Source organism: Felis catus, chromosome X, assembly GCF_018350175.1.
Source record: "Felis catus isolate Fca126 chromosome X, F.catus_Fca126_mat1.0, whole genome shotgun sequence".
Taxonomy (NCBI): Eukaryota; Metazoa; Chordata; class Mammalia; order Carnivora; family Felidae; genus Felis; species Felis catus.
The window spans coordinates 109287891-109310360 of record NC_058386.1 but is presented as its reverse complement, the minus strand read 5'-3'; the positions used below and the strand labels follow the sequence as shown (position 1 = coordinate 109310360).

Genomic DNA, 22470 nt, shown 5'->3' with positions numbered 1-22470 from the left:
AGTCTCCTGGAATGAAACATAAGCACGTTGAACTAGGAAGAAGGAATGATGCAGGGACACATCAGTTTGGAAATACATGTCTCTTAACTGTGCTCTTGAGTTAGAAGGTTGAAATGCCATCAGGGTTTTATATTATTTCAGCTACCCTTAGAACAGACAACAGTTTTTGATAAATACAGATCAGCTGGGATTGCAGAACTTTTGAATGCAGCCTGGAAGTCGTTCTGGGATTGTAGGTTCTCTCAAGTGGTTGAACTAGGAACAATGAAAACTTTGTCTTTCTTTTTCTTTTTCTTTCTTTCTTTCTTTCTTTCTTTCTTTCTTTCTTTCTTTCTTTGGAGAGGAGATAGTTTAAACTCTTACTTAGCATCTACACTAGGATAGTGAACTATAAATAATCCAGACAACTTGAGTCTGCTGCTGTGCTTGAATGTTTTTATGGTCCCATTTCCACTGTGATAAATACGATCATTCTCTCACTTGGATGCGTATGCACTTTTGTGTATGGATAGGTGCAATCTCCACTGAACAGAGGTTGATAGATAAAGAATTGATAAAACAAGAATCTCACTAACTTATGCTCCACCAATTTTGAGTTTTTGATAATTTGGATAGGGACCAAGCAAAAGTTTCCTTTAGTATTACCATAACGACAGTGTTTACTGAGCAAGTAAATAACATCGATAAGATTCAGGAAGAGTATTTAACTATGTAGGAGAAAACATAGCTTCCCATTAATTTTGGACACATGCTTTCTGATGCAAATATCTGTAGTGCTAAGTGCTAACCTAACCTATTCATTAATTTGGATTGGTCTCTTATAGAGTTATTCAGAAATTTTTAATTTTGAGTGGTTAAGTACATCTGATCCTTCCTCACTGGTTTCGAGTTACAGGGACCTAGCTCAAATTATGTGGACCCCGTGGTCAAAGCTAGCTATAGGAACCTCTCTAGCCTACATACAATGGGCAGGAAATTTTTAGACTTAACTTTTGCCAGTGAGCCCAATACTGTAGAGTGTTGATTGTGGTGTTAGTCGAATGCTAGTTACTAATAGAACTTCTTTGGAGTCACTAGTGTGTATTGTGGAGGGCTAAGCGTGGAAAAAGCAGGTGGGGGTGGGAGGAAAAGCACACTGATCTTTGATACCTCATAACCTAAGGTCTCGACTTGGCCTAAAGGAAAATATTTGTCAGGAGAATCACTAAACCTTGTATTTTTTTTTTAGCATATTTTATGCTGTGGTCAATACCAGTGGGCATATACTGATTAGGAGGATCCATTCAGTTTTAGAGAGCAGTGTTCATTACCAACAGATGATGTCTTGGTTGTTAGCAGGCACTATATCTGAAGTCCATTTTAATGCCATCTTAGAACATTTAGGGTTTGGGGGAATGGTTTCTTCACTTAGTACTCAAGAATTTGTCCTTGCCTTGAACACAAGCTCATAAGCTTAGTGAATGTTTACATAGGATGTTCGAGACATTTTTGGAAAGCTGGGACATTTGGCTGTATTTTTTGACTGTTTGTAGTTGATACAGGATGACCAGCAGAATTATCCATAGTGGGGCTTTTTTAATTGACATTTTCCTGTCTTATTTTAGAGCACTTGGTGATAGGTTTTCAGTTCTACTGTAACTTCTTCCATGGAGGTTGTGGAGATCTTTGTGCACCGTCCTGGTGTTGTTCCTCACAACCCAATGGGAATGTCTCTTTCCTTACATCAGTGATTTGCTGTCCGACTGTCGCCTTTTACTTACCTTCTGCTAGGGTGATGTTAGGGACCCTACAGAGTACTGAGCAGAATCTCCAGGGATATTTGGCTTGTTGCAAAGCAGACAGTATGTGCTTAGAAGTGTTAATATGTAAAGAATTGGGGTTATAGATTTATAACTTTGTGAAACTAATTAAAAGGAGCTAAGATGCTTTCATTAGTGATGTGTTTGCAAAACCTCAGAATTTGTTTGGGGAGTTCTTGGACTGAAGTTCAAAATGGATGGCTGTGAAGTTCTCAAGCCAAAAATGACCTGAGTCAGGTAAACTTGGTACACCTAATTTGTTGAAATACCTATCTCATTTGTGGTTTAGTAGGCAAGGCACCTGGGGAGTAGAGAAATGGGATTATTTCAAAAATTAAACCTATTTAGCTTGTGTGAAATGCATGGCAGGCATTTCATGTCAGTTGCAAGAGGTGATTAATTGGAGGAGAGTGTGGAAGCAATTCTAGCCAATCAGAAGGACAGTGTTAGACTGTGATTATAAAAATGGTTACTTTACAGTCTTAATTTCCATGTAGTCTGGAACACAAACAGATCTCACAATCACTTGTCCAGGTCCTATATTTAACCCTGGATGAAAATGCCTTGTATCTGTCCATGGATGGCTAGATAAGTCCTAAAGGTGTCCAGATAGTATTTTGTGGAAAAGAGCATATAAGACCGAAAGCCTACTAGAAGTTGTTGCATGTGATTTTTCCATTGCCTGTATTGGCGACCCAGTTATACTGCAAGGTCTCATGACAGTTCTCCTCAGCGCAGCTGACCTAGAGAATCTACTCGTGATTCCACTTTAGACAGGGAATATGAACATAATTGCAGGTATGAGGAAAACAGGACTAATGACCCAGAAGATGGTGTTGTTTAGTGCATAATTCACCCATGTTGAGCATTACCACTTTTTCTCTAGGCCGTATGATGACGCATTAAGAAATAGAAGTAAAAAATGTTAATTGGGACTTAGTAAGAAATTTATGTGTGTTAATAACAGACCCTTAATGCTGACTTGGTTTTACCCTTGGTATAATGGCCAAAAGGGCACCAGACTATTGGTTTCTTAACTTTTTTAGCCTGGGGCATTCTTCACTCTGTATGGATTATACCAACCTTGAAACTTTAGGCATACCTCCAAAATAACAGTGAAACCAACACTGGAGCCAATGGGAAACTTTCCAGTCATCATATCCTGTTTCTTGTAAATTGTTTATACTACCTGCATTTGTTTGTTCAATAGTAAAGCATAGTAAACACAGTCTTGAACTTGGTCTCAGTCCTTGTTTTAACCACCTTTCAAAATTGTAATGAGTTTTTTATGTTCTTGTTCAGCATGGCTTTGAATTTTCAATTACCCCACACTTACCAGAAGAATCAGGATTGCTTAGAGTATACCAGGTCATCTTGGCTTGTTGGGGCTGGAGATATTTGCTTTAAGCAGTGATAGGTTAGACCCTCCCACATGGGATATAATGTGTGGACTTCACATTATGCCATGTGAAAGAAAGGAGCATAACTGGATTTGGAAAGAGGTAGATTGACTTACATTTAGTGGCCTGTGTATGAAGTCCTCTAGATTTCTGGACATTAAGAGCTATTCATCTATTATTGGTTTGAGGGCCGCCTAGTGCCTCCACTCTCTTATTCACTTATTATAGTTGCCCTGTGGGGTCATTCTATGACAGGAGGATTAGCACATTATATGCATACACTTGAGACACTGTTCATTATGCTCTTCAGCTATTTACTGAAAGTCTTCCAAGTGTTTAATGATTTCAGTTTAAGTGGGGAAATTAATCAGAATGGAATCTAGTATTGTAGTGTAAAGATTTAGTGTATGGGAGTAGAATTTGAGTTCTATCCAAGCATTTTCTCGGATAGCTTAAATGATTTTTCTTGATTTTTTTTTTCCAGTAACTGCCTTGCCGTGGAAATCAAGATTCTTCCCTCATGGTAACCATGGACAGCTCTTAAAGGGTATTGGTTTTATTACTAAATAGCTGGACATCCAGAACCTGAAGAGGCTCTAGTATAAAACCAACACTAGAAATAAGGCCATCCTTACAGAGAACTAAAGAATCATTGCTTTGGTGTTGTCTTCAGAAGTGAGCTTGCAAAACAAATTGGAACTTCAAGATTGTCAATAATTAAAGATACCTGTATTTTATCTGTAAAGTATGGCTACTCTAATGGCACACGGTTTTGTCCATATATGGAGCAAGAATGTGGGGATGTCTAAGCCCAAAGAAGCATACATTGGAAAAGTGGAAAGAAAGAAGAATATTAGACTGCTGGTCTATTTCAGCACTGGAGAATCAACAACTTTTCAACTAACTAATAATATTAAAAATGTGGTGCTTAGATCCTATGGAGGAAAACAAAATCACCTGCATTTAACTTTCCAAAATAATAGCTTCTTGTTTATTGAAGGATTATCTTCTGCAGATGCTGAAGAGTTGAAGATGTTCTTGGATGGATTCCCTCAAAATAATCAACCATCCATGAAGCCTGTTAAGGATGGAGGGATCTTTGCCTGCACAACAACACAGAAGGAAATCAACAAAAGTTCATCTCACGAAATATGTAGTAAGTCAAGTAGTGGATCTTTAGAGACAGGAGAAGGACATGGAACAGCCGACCTTCAGCAGAAGCCTTTGTGTGCATCAAAGTCATCAACACTTACTTGCAATGATTTACCAGAAAATGGACAGGAGAAGAGAAAAAGAATGTTATCATCTGGTTCAGGGATGGGTGGGAAATTCCTGCAAAAGAATAGCTCTGTAAGAGATCAGAAATTCGAGACAAATCTCTTGAGGTATGTAAGCCACAATAGGAAGAAAAAGTTGAGGTTAAAAAATAAGAAGAAATTAGCATTTGAACACTTATTCGAGACCAATTCTACTGGAAACCCTTACCTTGAGGGTGTTAGTGTTCTTCAGGTGCTTTGTGAGAAAATATATTTGGCATTTCTGTTGGAAGCAAAGTATAGTGCAGATAAGCCAGAGTGGGACAGACTCAAGATGACCCTTGACTTGTACCCAGATAAACTATTGCAAGGCCTCCCCAATTTGGGAAACACCTGTTACATGAACGCAGTTTTACAGTCCTTATTTTCGATTCCGTCTTTTGCTGATGATTTATTCAGTAAGGATTCCCCATGGGGTAAAGTTTCCCTTGATGCTCTTAGCATATGTTTAGCACAGCTGTTTGTTTTGAAAGATATTTATAACATAAAAATCAAGGAGAGGTTACTTGCGAGCCTTAAAAAAACCATATCATCAGTTGCAGAGATTTTCTCTGACAACGTACAAAACGATGCTCATGAGTTTTTAGGTCACTGTTTAGATCAGATGAAAGAGAACATGGGGAAATTAAACACCATATGGAAGGCTAAAATTGAATCTGAAGAGGAGAATCCAGCTCAACAGATCTTTCCTGGAAGTGCTGCCACTGAAGTGCTCGTTTGTCCCATCATCAATAATTTTGAGTTTGAGTTGCTGCGCTCTATTACTTGTCAAACCTGTGGTCATGTTGTTCTCAAGACCGAAGTGAATAATTATCTCTCCATCAACCTTCCACAAGGAACGAAATCACTTCCTTTGTCTATTCAGTCTGCTTTTGATCTCTTCTTTGGAGCGGAAGAGCTTGAATATAAATGTGGGAAATGTAAGCATAAGAGTTCTGTTGCAGTGCACAAATTTAGTAGGCTACCCAGGGTTCTTATTGTTCACCTGAAACGTTATACCTTTGACGAGTTTTGGTCGCTAAGGAAGGATGACCAGGAAGTCGTTATTTCCACACATTTAGATATATCATCTCATCGCAATGAAACTACCAAGCCACCTCCTCCTGTGAGCAAGAATGTGCTTACTAGGGATTTCCAAATCCTAAAAGTCTTTCACAGCATGAAATTTGGAAACTTCTTTCTATCAACACCTTCAACAAAGCCAACCTTGGCATCCAATGATTCTCTGATTCCACACATTGGACCAGACAAAGAGTCTGAACCACAAAAATGCCAGATTCCTTGTGAAGGATCATCAAATGGAGAACAGAAAGAAGACCTGGGAAAATGTCCTAAACTGAATATAACTGAGTCTGAATTAGTAAACTTAGGAAATGGAGCAGTCATTGAAAAAGAGCTATTAGCTGCTGGATTAATGATGGATCTTGAAGCAACGTCCCTTTCTCAGATCCAGAAAGATGAAGGTAAACCCACCAGTGGTCTAGACAGGTGTCTTGCCGAAGTTTATCTTCAAGAAATGTTTGAAAATCTAAAACAAAAGAAATATGAGACAACTAATACGCGTGTAGATTTCAAGAGTGGCACTGAGACTACTGAAGATACTTATAAACATGAAAAAAACAGAATTCCAAAAGAATTCCAAAAACCGACTAAACAGACCCAGCAGGATGAATGGATGAAAATCTATGAACAAGCCCTGCGGCAGGCACTGCTTGGAGCCCTCTTGAAGACACGTACCCGCTGGTATGCAAAGAACCTCAGAAAACCTGCAAAATTACGTCTCCAGGAGACCAAAGCAAATTCCCTAGGGGCACCGGGTTCCAATAAAAACCCTGGAAACAAAGAATGTTTAAAGAAGGAGAAGTCAGAAACTGAAGCCACAAAACCAAAAAGAAGTGGTAAGATGAGTGATCTCGATTCCTATCGGCTCATTGCTGTTGTCAGCCATCTTGGGAAGACCCCAAATTCAGGCCATTATATCAGCGATGCCTATGACTTTGAGAGGCAAGCGTGGTTCACTTACAATGATCTACAGGTATTGAGTATCGAAGAAGATCTCATGCAGGAGGCTAGGCTTTGCACCGGGTACATCTTCTTTTACATGCACAATGATGTTTTTGAAGAGCTGTTGAAAAGGGAAGAGAACTTCCAGTCTCGTAACACAAAGGCAAGGAAGACCGCTCAGGAGAAGTAAGCGGAACAGGCTCCTGGTTGCACACATCTGCTTGACTACCTCATTGGTTACCACTTCCTCTATGAAAGGAAAACTCTACTCTAGCCAAAGATGAAGAGGCAGATGGCATCCAGGGTCAGAATTTAAGCAGAAACACTTGGGGAAAATCTCTATTCTAACCCTAATACAGATAGGTCAATCCCACAGTTCAGCTGATAAGTATTCCTTTCTATTAGACTAGAATTGTGTTCTCCATATTCTGGTGCAGTGGATTTTAAGTGCAGTCTTTAAATCAGCAGCATCAGGATCGTGGAGAAACTTCTGAGAAATGCAAATTCTTGGGTCCCACCACATAAATGCTAATTCAGCAACTCTGATGGGGGGGGGGTGTCAGGGTTGTTGGGTGTAAGTAACAGCAATTTGATGGAGATTCCATCAGATGCTTGAGAACTTTAGAGAACTATTGTTCTCTACCACCACATAACTGCTAGTTCAGCAACTCTTTTGGGGGGTGTCAGGGTTGCTTGGGGTAGGGAGCAGCAATTTGATGGAGATTCCATCAGATGCTTGAGAAATTTAGAGAACTACAGTAGTGTGTTAGATATCTTGGTGGATTTTGCTGTTGTATATTTAGTTACATTTCTAAAGGAGTTTGATTATAGTTTTTGTTTCTTATATTCACATATGCCTTTCCTTCAGAAACTTATTAAAAACAAAAAACACACAGAGAAATCACTCTTCTGCCGATCATACTTAGTGATTTGACTTAAAAAAAAAAGTTTCTGGAGTCCTGACCAAAAACAAAACAAAACAAACACACACACACACACAAAAAAAAACACAAAACAAAACAAAACAAAACAATTGCTGAGGTTTTGGCAATAAAAAAAAATAGTTGCTATGGTCCTGTCAATAAATAGTAAATGAATCTGGTAATTTATGAATCATCTTGGGCATATGCAAATGAGACTATAACACCAGGTCAAGTCTCCAAATTGTTTGCTAGACTCCTTTTGCTCAGTATCAAAAGGGTTATATACTCTCAAGCTTAAGGATGGAGAATTTATTTGCCCTCAAGAAATTGACCCACTTTTCCTATTTGCTAGCCAGCTGTTCTTGGTGTCATTTTAGTCTTCTCCAAGAGGCACTTGATTTGCCTCAAAGGAACATTGATTTGCCAGAACTTTATCTGAAGCCTTGAACAGTCCTCTGCATTCAATATTATAAGACTAATTCCAGATTTCTTTTATTCCTCCATATCTTATAGCAGTGGTGACCTTATTCCTTCAAGGAATAAACACACAATGCACACTTTAGAGTGGACCTATAGGATTTGAAAGTGTTACTTGTCACCGATTTTGTATAATGTTATAAAAGACCTATTTGAGGTGCCTTTGAGGCAGGTACAGTAACACCTTGTACCTTTGTTAGGAACAAATTACTTACACTAAAAGGCTTTCTCACATCACATGAAGGGACTGAATTTTTGGTTCCACCTTTACCAACATGGGTGTCCCTCCTTGTTTCTAGGGGGTGGGCTCGGTATGGCTATATTAATCCAACAGCTTGTTGGTACTTTAAATCCCAGAGGCCTTTAAAGAGGTGAGTTGGAGTGTTGTGGTGTGGGGAAGTTAGAAAATGCCCTTTAAGGGGAAAACAGATTCGAAAGTTAGGGAATTCTCTTGCTCGCAGCACAGTGCATCTAGGAGGAGGTCTGAATGAGACTTGGAGATTGCAAGGTAGATGGAGGCAGTTTGTTTATTCAAGTTGTGTAGTACTTCAGCAGCTGTGGTGGTTGAAGGATGAGGCTGGAGTTACCTTTAGAGGAGGGGAGGGACAGTTCGGTCTCACAATTCCAGGCTTTTGACCTCTCTAGAATAGTTAAGTGTGAGCTCAGTTACATAGGCATCAAAGCAAGAGTTTTGGTAGGAGTGAGAGAAAAGTTATTTTGTTTTGAAAGGAGAATGAAGATGCCAGTAGCTTTGAGATTTAGAAATGTCTGGTGTGGAGTATAGAATATTATAATCCTGAATATGCTGCTCTTCAGCATGGAGCACTTCCAAAATGCAGGCTAAACTAAAAGGTGAAGAAGATGGTTGGGATCTCCAGGATGGGGAGGGTCTATCCTCCTAGACAGATGGCTTGGGTGGAACCCTTCATTGCCCTGTGAGTAAAAATTTGAGGTGCAAGTGAGCAGCTGCATACCATCTGTGTGTTACACTGTTATTTAAATAAAAGATTAAAATAATTCTTAGGTGACTCAGTGGCTGTTGTTTATTAATGGATTTTAATTAATTCTCTAATTTACACATCAGATTTCTCAGTAATCAATGGATATAAAAACTTTCTTTGACAGTGTATTAGTTTTCTATTGCTCCTGAAACAAATTACCACAAACCTAATGGCGTACAACAACACGACCTTATTATCTTACGGTTCTGGAGGTCAGGAGCCCAAGATGGGTATCACTGGGCTCAAATCAAGATGCTGACAGGGCTACAGTCCTTCTGGATGCTCTGAAGGGACAGTCTGTTTCCTCGTCTTTCCTAGCTGCTGGGGCTTCCCCACATTCTTTGACTCATGGCTTCAGCCAGTGATGTGCCAGCGATGTGAGGCTGAATCCCCATACTGCCATCTCTGACTCTTCCCTCCACTGCCTTTCTCTTCCACTTTTAAGAGTTATGGTGAGACTAGGCACGACCAGATAATCGAGGACAATCCCCTACCTTAAGGTCAGCTGATTAGCAACCTTAATTTCCACTTGTTTTGTAATAATAGATTGACCGGTTCCAGGAGTTAGGATATGAACATCTTTGTGGGACCTTTACTCTTCCTACTAATAGTAAAGTTAGCGGAAAACTATTTTGTCACAGCAACAAAAGAAGCAGACTGATTTAGGACTCAAACACTTGGGAAATGGTTTTGGTCACTCCACCAGGTAAAGAACCCAAAGCACCTAAGGTTTTGGCTGAGGCCGAGGGAAACTTGGTAACTGAGGAACTAACACCTTGAGACCAATTACATAAACAAGGGCTACAGTGGCTTTGCACATTTTCTTTATTATATGTATGTGTCTATTTGTCTATACTCACCATTCCCTTTTTCTTTATCCTGCTTCATCTATTTTATGCCCAAGTTACTGGAGATAAACTTTACAGTTTAGTTTTTAGGTAATAGAATATTTGATGGGTGCCTGGCTTTGAGGAATAATTAATGAAGCCCATGATGGGTACCAATGACTTTGGGGCTCTGAGTCGTCTAATTTGGGAGAACAGTGAAAACATATAGGAGGACTGGTATCTCTGGAAGGTGGAAATACCAGTGTTTTGCTGCTATAAGAGGTCAAACGTATGTAAAGGAGTGCATATGGAAGCTGGGTAACCCAAAGGGATGGGCTGTGCCACTTATCAACATCCTGCCTCTTAGCCCCAAATTTATCCTTCAGCACATGCTCTGCAGTAATGGACAGAATGCCTTTAAGGCATCTTACACTGAAAAAATGTTGAGCTTTTTAGTAGAGGGTGTGAGAGGTACATTGCAAGGGGAAGGGGCTCCCTTACTGTTGCCAGTTGTTGAGGTGGGTTAGCAATGTGAGCTGTGATTTGGGGTATATCTGATGGTGCGCTAAACCAGCCCCAGAACCAGAATGTGTGGTCCCCTCATGACCTCAAAGCTCCAAACTGATCTGGTGATGACTTTGCCGATGCCATCTCAACCTGGACACCATGAATTCTAGTGCTCTGGCCTGCACCCATGCCCTGATTCCCTTTGATCTTATGCCCTTCCCAGGTTTGTCCTCCATGGCCCTTCTAACTTCCAGCCCTCTTGACAGGAATCCACAGACCCCAGGTGTCCTGCCACACCAGCACCCTTAGTCCTTCTGCATGACTGCACACCTGGCTGTTGGCTGTAGCCCTACTGGTGCCGGAAGGGTTACCACTGGGGACCCCACTCACTCCGCGTGCTCTTGCGTCCAGGAAGTGCCTGAGGCTTGTCTGTGTCCTGACTATTCCACTGTACTCCGGATGATTGCTTTCTGCTTGCCCAGTGACTGTGGACCATGTCTGGCTCAGGCTAACCAGCAAACTTACCTGCCATGCAGTGGGCCGCAATTGCATCAACGAGATCTGAACCCTAGCCCTGGAGATCAGGTCCCTTTCCAAAATCTGCCCTTTCCTGGATACTGTCCCTCAGCCCTAGGATACAATAGCGGTTTTTCTTATATCCTACAGTTAACTCTTATCATAGGTTAATAATTATTTATATTAAACTCTTTAAATAACTAGTTCCTATATTTTGATTAGATGCAGACTCATACAGAGGCTGAGTGGTCAGATACTCTAGCTCTACCATTTCAATAAAATCCAAAGACCTTAATGTGAGATTCTCTGTTTTGATTTTATTTAGTGTTGCTTTTTGGTGCAAAGAAGGCTGAATAGAGAACCATAATACTCTGGTTGCTGGTGCAACTTCTGGGAAGAGGAGGCTAATATATCAAGAAAGCACCTCTTCTTTTAATGCTCCATCCGCTGTGTGCATAACAACAACTGATAGATGGTTTTATGGGGGGATTTCAATTCAGACAGATTCACGTGTGTCAATGACAAGGGACCTTGGGCGAGAAGAGCACTCTCTAGTGTCTACATTCACCCTTTATCAACCTGGTTATATTTCTGCCCTCTACATTGACCCCACTTAGTAAAAATATTTCACAAGAGAATTCTTAGCAAAGTAGGTTTCTGTAGCCTAGCAGAGTGGATTATTTCCCCCACTGAAAGTTTCTGTGTCTGGCAAGCAACAGTGAGACAGTGACCTCCAGGCAACCCTGGTCACCACTTTGATTCAGTGGCAATGCAAAAGTGGTACAAGGAGACTCACATCTGGCGCCAGATTGTGCTGGGTGTCACAATGCTGGGCTGCAACAGCACCAGGTCCGTGCAGGACAAGGCCTTCCCTGTCTGCAAGGTGGAGTTCTAGCCCCAGCCCTGACCTGATGCTGACCCCCTCATCCCAGAATCTGCCACTGTCCTGAGATTCACCTGCATCAAGAGTTAACCAGGTACTCTGCTCAAAACAAAAAATCTGGGGGCACCTGGGTAGTTCAGTCAGTTGAGCATCTGACTTTGGCTCAGGTCATGATCTCACGTTTTGTGGGTTTGAGCCTCGCATCAGGCTCGCTGCTGTCAGTGCAGAACCTGCTTCGGATCCTCTGTCTCCCTCTCTCCCTGCTCCTCTCCTGCTCACACTCTCTCAAAAAATAAATACAATTTTTAAAAAATCTGAAAGTTTCATACTTCTGTTTTAAACTTAATGTATTACTAATTCTGAATCTGTATGGAAGGCTGGCCACTTGGAAGCTCAGGCAGGCGTCAGTGTTGCAGTCTGGAGTCTGAAATCCATAGGGCATGCTGGCAGACTGGAAACTGCTGTAATCTTGAGGCACAATTTCTTCTTTGGCAAACAGATTTGCTCTTAAAGCCTTCAACTGATTGGATGGGGTCCACCTGCATTATCAAGGGTAAGTTCCTTTACTTAAATTGATCATAAATGCTAGCCATGTCTCCAAAATACCTTCACAGCACCACCTAGTTTGCTGTTTGATTAAATAACGGGACTACGGCCCACAACTCACACAAGTTGATACATAAAACCAAAAGTTACACGTGTTATGTGAGTCCACAGACTTGGTGTACCTGAGGAAAAGCATGAACAAAAAAGTCAGTTTTGTTAAAGTATACTATATTTTGTGTTCTAATCCTAAATCATTATAAGATAAAAGATCATTAGAAATAAAAATTCAATTGGACAGGCTTAAGAACAAAAAACCACAATTAGATATAAAAATTCAATTGGACAGGCTTAAGAACAAAAAACCACAAGGGGCGCCTGGCTGGCTCAGTCAGTGGAGCCTGTGATTCTTGATCTCGGTGGTTGTAAGTTCTGGCCTCAAGTTGAGCATAGAGTTTACTTAAAATAAAAAACCAAAAACCCACTGCCTAAGGAAATTGTTCCTTAAGCCACTTAATAAAACTCTAACACAGCTGTCTCTTCAGTTTCATCATTGCAAAAAGTATCATTGTTTTAACTGCTTTTGCAGCATAAAACTTGCTGCATAAAATTAAGCAAATTTCCAAGAATAGAGTATTTGCATCTGACAGACACTCCTAATTTCCCCATCTCTAATTCTGCTTCTGTGAGTCACCAACCCCTGGGGTCTCTGGAAGGTGCCTCTGCAGTTCTGTCTGCAATGTTAGCACCTGTAACATTCACAACCAGGGTTCTCAATGGAAATGCATACAGCTTTGCCTTTCCCACACATCACAAAGTTTCCTACCCCAGAAATGCAAAGTAGGTAGGTAGGTAGGTAGGTAGATGGATAGATAAAGGCAAGTGGCCACTGCTTTTGTGCTATGACTTAAGAAACATAAGGAATGCCAAAAATAAGCCTGTAAGCCAGAATTCAGCAAACTATGGTTTATGGGCTATGGCTTGTGATCTTTTTTTTTTTTTTTTTTTTTGTAAATATTATTGGAATACTAACCTATACATTTACATATGAAAGATTCATTTACATATCCTATAACTATAGTAGCCTGGTCTAGTAGCTGTGAAAAGTCCTGGAAAGCCTAAAATATTTACTGTCTTACCTTTTAACGAGAAAGCTTACTCTTCTGTAGGTTATCGTTCTGCTAGTGCTTGAAATTCCCCATTAGGAAGACCTCATTCGGGGACATTCTTAGGGGTAAAGGAAAAAAGCCCTGCATAGAGAAAATACTCCAAGGTTCATAGGGTCAGATGCTTTTCTCTACCAATTTTTAGCCAAGGGCAGAAATGAACACAGTGACAGGAGGAGGGAGAGAGGAAGTCGGGGCATTGAGAGGTGTTGTAGGGCAGGAGATATGAGTAAAGGAGGGTGTGGTTATGAACACAATTTACCCACAGAGGCTATACCTGTGGAGAATAGGGAGCATGTTGGTGGCAGACGTGTATAGATACCATGCCCTGTGATACCTGAGAAAGCCACGCCCAAACATGGAAGAATGGCATGAAGAACACTTTACTGAGACTTTGGATAAATACCAAAAGATAGAGAAAATGTTCCGGCTGAAGTGAATTCAACTAACTTCAGCAAGCATTAATCAAGTGCATCTATAGTAGAAGACAAAAGGTGGATGGGGGCTTCCAACCTTGAAATAATAGCATCAACTCTAGCTCCACCCTCTTCCTCAACCACTATATATCCAATCAATCATCTGTCTCTTCATTCATTCCCAGTGGTACCAGCCTAGACTAGACTGTAATCAATCAACTCAGTCAACTAAGAATCCTTTGAGTCTATGATGTATATAAGGAAATATAACTGATGAAACCATACAGTGCCAAAGGGAGCAACTAGACATGGAAAGGGATAAAATTTCAGAGAAGAGGAATTGCTGTGGTCTGGGTTGATTAGAGAAAGTGTAAAGAACAGACATGGCAACAGAGGTGAGCCTGGAAAGTTGCAAAGAATTCAGAGGTGTGGAAAAGGGGACATTTCAAGTGAGGGGATGGGTCTAGCGATGGCATAACATTTGGAATGCTTTATTCTTCTATTACAACACACAGTGGCACTAAAGCAGAATCTAAAACTCCATCCCCTAAAGATGAAGTAGGCCATCAAGAGCAATGACCAAACCCTTACCCAAGCTATGTGATCACTAATGAGCTGGCTGAGCATCGTAGATTTCTCACTTGCATTTAATTAATGTGAAAGGATATACTGATTACTGGTCTCTTGTATCCAGGGAGACTGTTACTTATGCTAAAGAGAACTTAATCATGAATGTCTGGAAGGGGAGCAAGTGACAGCCCACACACACACCTTGCAAAATGGCATCCTAGTGAAACAAATCCAACATGAAGACATAAAGGTGGCATCCAGGTCCATGTTGAGAACACGGTAAGAGATTTTATAGTTCACTCATACCTTTGCGAAATTCTTCAAAAATTAATATAATGTTTTTCATCTCTGGTTTGTTTGTGAATCTGTACCAACTTATCCTCAAACCACAAAATATTCTGCAGGATAAATATGTAAGCTAAGTCTTGGGAAATCTTTCCTTTGCTATATATCTTTTAGAAACTAATTCAAACTAAAAAGCCATTGTTGAATATACATGTAACTCTGTACTTTCCTACCCAGCTAGGACATACTTCCTTCCCTGCCCTGGCATCATCATCTTTATGGCAGGTAACTGATGTGAAGGAAATGAGCACAGATCCACTCTTTCCCCACTGGGAATTCTCTCTTTGTATTACCACATTCCTTACCACATGTCCAATGACCTCTACAGATTGTATCATGGTCTCATTATGTATGTCAACAGGTTCTCGGATGAGGACATGTGCATCGAGGTCATGTGAAATTTTGAAACAACACATTGTGCTCATCTACACTGATTACTCTTTCACAGCAATGCTGAATTCCGCTCACGGTCTATCCCCACAAGAGCCAACACCATGGACCCGAGAAGCTGGTCATTGAATAAATGATACCGTTCCAGCTGAACAACATTTAGCAGGAGAATGATTAGCAATTGGGCAGTATTGTCCAGGATAGAGGTGACTACAGACATAACAAAACATGCAGAAACAACCCCCTACTGTCACATATGCACCCATCATCCAACCGTCAAGATAAACACCTTCTCGCATTCCAAAAATGACAATATTGTGTCCCCACCAAAAGACTTATCTTTTTTTTGAATGAGTGAAACTCATCCCAATTCCCAACGGTCATGATACCCTGAGTGTAGCCAGTGGAATAAATGCCCCCCTCAAAGATGTCACATGCTAATTCCCAGAACCCGTGAGCATGTTATAGTACATGGCAAGGTTGCTAAATCATCTGACCTTAAAATGGGAGATTATCCCGGATTATCTGAATAGGCCCAATATAATCACAATGATCCTTGAAAGTAGAAAAGGGAGAAAAACTTGGAGAGGTGGTGGGTACCAAGGGCTGGTGGTGGGTGGGGGAAACATTGGTCAAAGTGTGTAAGCTTCCAATTATAAGATGAACAAATTCTGGGGACCTAACATACAGCATGGTGATTACAGCTAATAACGCTGTATTATGTACTGGAAAGTTGCTAAGAGAGGAGATTTAAACTGTTCTCACCACAGAAATGAAATGATAATTATGTGACAGTAGAGGTTAACTAATGCTCCTGTAGTAATCATTTTGTAATATGTACCTGTATCAAATCAACACGTTGCACACCTTAAACTTACACAATGTTATTATGTCAATTATATCTCAGTAAAGCTGGGAGGAAAAGAAAAGAAAGAAATCCCTCCACTCTTCTTTGTTTCAGGAAATGGCTTATCATGAAGAATCTCTCCTCCTGGCACTACCTAGGTAAGACTTGTGCATGACCCCCTTGTTTACCTATGACAAGACCAGACACAGTCCTTCCAAGTTCCCATTCATGGTCTCATCGGTTGAACTGAACTGTTTGCTCCCTTTGATCAGTCTGAACATCACAGCACCAGCTAACTTTAGACGTGACCAAATTTTAATCCAGCTTCTCCCTATCCCCACAGGTCCCTGAACATTGACTCATTCTCAGCCTGAGCAAGCACCAGAATGCAGAGCAGGCCTTCCTTAACAACCCCTCCCGAAAATCACCTGACCACAGAGAAAGGCATTCGATGATTGTTCATACAATTATATGCCACATGCACATCCCATTCTCCCACATCCAGTTCTTTCTAGCCTTATTCATTCTTTCCTGTAGAAGAAAACCCCTTTCCACCCGACCTTTGAGACACTTGCAGATCCTATGGTTGGAAGATTCTCTCTATGGCAACAGTCCCTTCCTCCTATTGCAATAATCCCCTCGAATAAAATATCTCCTTACCTAGGTCCAGAATTTTTTTTTTCTGACACAAAGTCTTCTTTGCCTCCAGTGTGTAGCAGTAAACTGATTTCTCCTTGGTAATGGGGATAAATCACCCCAGTTAGTAGACTAACCCTTCTTGTGTTCAGTGGCACCAGAAGACCAAAATGTCCAGGTGGCACTCTCAACCTCCAGTTCAATGGAGACATGTGTGTGGCCTCAGGTGAAAGCATTCCTCCCTTGGGAACTAGTATCTCCAAATCAGTGGAGCTCAAAATTCCTGGAATGGAAAGCAAGAGTTCAGGAAGTATGTTATTACATGTAATAGTGAAAGAAGCCCCTCCCACTCTTGCCCACTCTCTGGATTCCTGGACCCATGTATTGTGGGCACGGTGGACATGGCACCACACTGTGGTCTGTGATTTAAAGCATAACTGCATTTTGTGAGATTGAATTCCATCCTAGCAAGGGATTTTTTTCTCTCAATTGGCACTGCGATGAAGTCTTCAGTCAGCCCTTCCATTAGGCCAGCTGCTGGTGGGTAATGGAAGATGTTATAAACCCAGTTATTCTCAGGGATATGAGGCCACTGGTGCAATTCTTTTCTATGAGATGAGTTCCCTGATCAGACGCAAGGCTGTGTGGATTGCCATGATGCTCTAGATAAGACATTCTGTGGGTCCATGGATGGTGGTGCCGGCAGAAGCATTATCAGCAGGAAAGACAAACACAGACCCAGAATATATACCTATTTCAGTGGGGACACATATTTGCTCCCTCTGTGGTGGAAGAGGTCCAATGTAATCAATCCACCAACAGGTGGCTGGCTGGCCATATATCCGGGGCTCAGAGTTGATCTCCATCGTCAGCAGGTTACACACTCAGCAGTGGCTGTGGCCAGGTCAGCCTTCAGGAGGGGAAGACGATGTTTTGCCCATGCCCAGCCTCCATGCCTGCCACCACGGCAACTTGGTTCATAAGCTCGGTGAGCAAGCCATCAGGTGGCCGGGGAAAGAAGCTGATTGACATCCACAGACTGCATCATTTTGTCCAGCTGACATCTTCACTTTGGGCACTTATTCAGAGTTGGTTATTCACCTCTTCCCCAAACTTCCTCACAACCACACCGCCCACCCACGGTGCAACTACCAGAAACAGCCAAGAGCCCCTTTTCTCCTGTAATGTCTCTCCAGCGCCCTCTACTGGCGAAGCCCAACATTGTGCTCACTGTAAAGGACAAATGTTTAAATGAATTCTGCATTGACAGATGAATTGCATTGACAGATGAATTTGCAGCTATGAGACAATACATTGATAACTGGCATGGATTCCTCACTTCAGTATCATCAGGCCTCTGCTTCTTTGGATTACAATCCTGTGTGACCATTGAGCTATAGTAAATTTTTGAGCTTCAGTTTTGTGACCATGGGAACACAGCTCAAGGGAAATACTCTCCACCCCTGCCTGTATCCACCTGGAACATTAAGAGCTTAATAATTGTATGTTTTGAGCAACATATTTTCCAAATACTTGAAAGTAAATAGGTCTCTTCAGATTCCTGCCTGCAATTCTCAATCTCTCCTTTTTCTACCCACAGAATACTTGCTCCACTTAAAAATTTAAAAAATTTTAATGTTTATTTATTTTTTTAAAGAGACAGAGTGTGAGTGGGGGAGGGGCAGAGAGAACGAGAGACACAGAATCTGAAGCAGGCTCCAGGCTCCGAGCTGTCAGCACAGAGCCTGACGCAGGGCTCAAACTCATGAACTTAGACATCATGACCTGAGCTAAAGTCAGATGCTTAACCGACTGAGCCACCCAGGTGCCCCTCCACTTAAACATTTTTAAACAACTTATACATTCATTCTACAGTCATGGATGATCCAGAAAGGCAATTTGGATAACTCATCTGCAAACCTAAGGCTTTAAGTTTCTATGGAAGAAAGAAAAACTTCGGGAATTTTTACACTAACCTGCCACTCACATTTTCTTCCAGTCTTTTTGGTGACGAGAAGGTTGACTGATTTGCATTAGGAAAGAATAGCTGGAGGTAATGAAAGTACCTGATATAACAAATACTTTCTATACCTTAGTTTTTATTGCCGCTACCGGGCCACAGGCATGGTGGGAACAAGCAGCTTCCGAGATGTCTCTGGCCATCAGTAGGTCCTCTAGGACGCCATGAATATTCTTGTGCATGACTGGTATCCTTTTATCAGGGTCTACACAGAGGGCCTAAGGCCCTAGAATTGTTCTCAATTCCCATAAGCCTCTGTATGGTTTTGAGGCAGACCAGTTTCCACTTTGCTTAAACGTGCAAGCCCATTGTTCCACAGCCCCTCTGTATGGAACAGCCTGTTGCATGGGCACCATTACATAACAGGCCATTTTTGATTTGGATAATCCCTCCCATCTTTCACAGCTCACCTTTATGTCTACCTTCACCTTGTGCATTTATTTGCACCCTTCATTTGGAATTATCCCCAAAACTGCCTTTCCTGGTACTGCCTTGTTCTAATTGCCTTTTCCTCTCTTACCTCTCTCTCTCCCTCCTCTTAACCTTCCCTTATAGGATATGGAAACTTTCCTTTTTCTCAGTAGGCTGGTTACCCCTCAAGTGTTGAGATAATAGCCATTGCACAGTGGAGGCGAATTCTTACCTACGAAAGCTCCTGTCCCCTCTCACTGGTGGCATTTGGGGTCTTGTGGTGAAGAGATGGGGTTGGATTCTGAAACCATTCTGGAGTCTGGTAAGTATAAGGCATTTTTCACTTCGTCATACTGGCCACTTAGATATACTCTGAGGGCCATAATTATTTTTCCCCATTTGGGATTACATGAATAATTCTCAAGGAGAGCCTGGAGTTTAGCAGAGAGAAATACAAGTAGGAAATGAAAAGTTTGCTAAACAGAGACGCTCCTTTAGCAATAATTATGACCATTTTGAAAATGATTATCTTTTCTACAAGATGTTCATTTTCCTCTTTCAGAAGCTTCTAATTTTCTTTCCCCTGCTGAAGTGCGGGGGATCTGAGCTGTTATTCAGAAACCTGAAAATGACAAAGTCTGAGGAATATGTATAAGAACCTATAATGTTTTTCATATGCCATCCCTGTGGGTTTTGTTCTTCTCTGTGTTAGGGACATGATTTCCATACCAACACACACACACACACACACACACACACACACACACACACACAAGCTACTGTGTTTGTATTAATTACAAACCACCACACTGACCATTCCATTCAGAAGTCGGGGTCCAACCGCCACTAAGAGAAATCTTTTCTGTGTCTGTGACTCTGCCCCCCATTGGTTGGGGATTGTCATGAGGAAAGTTATTACAGATTTTTATTGCCATAAGGGGTAAATTCTGAAGCTGCCTTACCTTGAACAGGCTATTTAATGTCTGTGCCTCAGTTTCCTAATCTGTAAAATACACATAAAAATAATTTCTTTATCCCTAGATGATTGTGGAGATTAAACGAGATAACCTATGTGAAAATACCATGTAGACTCTTGTTAAACCAGTGTTTAACACGGACGTGCCTGCATTTTGTTTAGGGTTCTCATAATGTTTACACATGTAAGGGTCAAGTACAATAACCAAATAGCACAAAACATTTCCTTCCCAAGTTGTTGACTTCCAAAGCTCTTATTCCCTGAAGAAAGCTAGTAGTCAAAATTAATGTTTTCCACTTGGCTTTTCCCATTTCCCTCCTCCTCATCCCCTTTCCCTGAGCCACTCAGCCCCTTTCAATACCATTTCTCTGTGGGCTTATAGACAGTTTCTAAGCAATCTCATTGAGCCTGGCTTCCTGGGAGGTCTAGAAAGGACATATTCGTTGGTGGGCTGGAGCAGGTTTGTACTGGTAGGAGGTGTTTATGTGCATCTTCCCAACTCCACAGTTAATGACATCCATTGGTAGCTTCATCTTGGCCATGGTGGGTGTGTGTACTCCACAGAAATTGGCAAATACTACAAATCAGGTCTTTTCTCTTTGCCTTTGAGAGCACCGGTTGTTAAACATTTCCAGGCACGCATGTCCCTTTTGGGTTCTCCTCTGCTTGGAGAGACACTGATTCTCTTCCTGAACAAGATAAGAGTATATTTGGCTGCATGTAACGAAAAACCCAACTAAACAATAATGTAAACATATCTGTCTCATGCAGATACTGTTGAGGATTTTTCAGTTTGTCTTCCTTAGCATATTGGTCTGATGGGTTTCTCCTTTCAACCCAGGTGCTGCACATTCAGACAATACATTTTTCACATGGCCACCAATAGCTGCAAGATGTCCTGACAAAGGTGTGTTTAGATTTTCAACATCTGTAGTAGAAAAAAGCAAGAGAAGAGTTGGATGGGTTTGGATTTAGGGGGAGAAATCAGCCCCAGATCTGTTCGTGGTTATCTGATTGCTGATATTAGCAAGATTCAGAGTCAGTACAAATAATGAGTTAAAGCATGAAATGGGCAGTGCTTGCTTTTACTTTGTTTCTTCTTGACACAGTGGTGGTCTCCAATTGGTTCCATGGAACATGTGTATCTTTATTTCGTCTAATGCCAGCTTCCATTTGATGGTGTTAGTTGCAAAGGATGATTTTGTTTTACGTTTGTGACTGGGGATGGAAGTCTCTGTAGACATCATCACAGAGCGGCTAGAGGCGCCTGCATTACTCACGTCCAGATGCTTTCATAACACTTTATGGGATCTGTGGCCTATGGTCTCCTGTCAGGAATCAAATGTGTTTAGATCCTGACATCTGCAGTCCCTGCCAGGTGGTGATGAGTCTGATGAGCCATGCCTCCAGAGAAAAGCAAGTGTGAGAAAGCGCTTATTGTTCATGATGGTCAGCATTTAATGTAGCTCTGCAAGGCAGATTGCAGTTCATAAACTTATCATGGAAATTTCAAACACTCAGAAGTTGACAAGTAGTACAAAGAAACTTCATGTTCCCATAATCTATATACAATAAATCTCAACCCATGGTCAATCAGGTTTGATTTCTGTCTCCTCCCTCTTCCTAGCACCATGAAATTATTTTAGAGCAAATTCCAGACATTGTAACGTTTCATTTGAGCGTATGTGAATGTGTAGGGGAGCTTGCTTTTTGAAAAGAAGAAATAGGAACCTTGGTGAATGACTTTCATTGAATATGCAATTTACGGGGAGTAGCTACTTAAGGCAGAGATGCTTTCCTTCTTTGTGGGGGTAGGGTGAGGAGAGGGGCAGGGAGAAGAATGGTGACAGGTTCTTCCTTTAAGATTTTACAGAAGGCTTTGTCCTGCATATCATAGTTATTTGTCATCTCGTCTTGATTATAAATTCCCTAAGGACAAAGAATGCTTATCTTATTCACATTGTACCTTTAGATTTTCAAGAAGGTTTGGTTGTTTTTCAGAAACTCCAGGCTTGTGTCATTTCCTGTTTATTTGGTTTTTCTATCCTGTCAGCCTCATATGCATAGTTTAGTCTCTGTTATCTGTTGTATACCAGTGTTTCAAAATCGTGTTAGTTTCTGGGCTTCAGGATTGCAAAATGAATTGCAAGTATGAGGCCCTTATTTGTAATTCCAACTCTGTTCTGCCTCTTTATTAGACTATCCTAGGCTCGAGTATCTGGTAATGTTGCCTTCTTTATGAAGAAAAAAGAAATCAATACATTGTTAGTGGTGTTTTTCCAGAAGAAATGAATGGATTAAATCAGCTTTTACCTTATTACAAAGTTTAGTTTTGAACAGTAAATGGGGGTCATGAGACCTCAAGAACTGGTGTCTTCTGGAAAAATCTAATGACCTGGTTTCACATGCAATGAGACAGTTCTGACCAAAGTGACTTTGTTCTCTATGACCTAATCCATAACTGGAGGCTCTGCTGATGACGTCTAGCATTTGCCTT

The 22470-nt window shown here is 41.2% G+C and overlaps 1 protein-coding gene across 1 annotated transcript in view; it reads left to right on the top strand.

The window, feature by feature from the left end:
- The window catches only part of USP26 (ubiquitin specific peptidase 26), a 53310-nt gene extending 44363 nt beyond the window's left edge, over positions 1-8947 (top strand). Inside the window, exon 4 of the mRNA XM_019824317.3 lies at positions 3684-8947. Within this exon, the coding sequence (XP_019679876.1) occupies positions 3947-6709 (2763 nt within the window). The 5' untranslated portion in view covers positions 3684-3946 and the 3' untranslated portion in view covers positions 6710-8947. The remainder of the gene's footprint in view (positions 1-3683) is intronic.
- The last annotated feature ends 13523 nt before the right edge of the window (positions 8948-22470 follow it).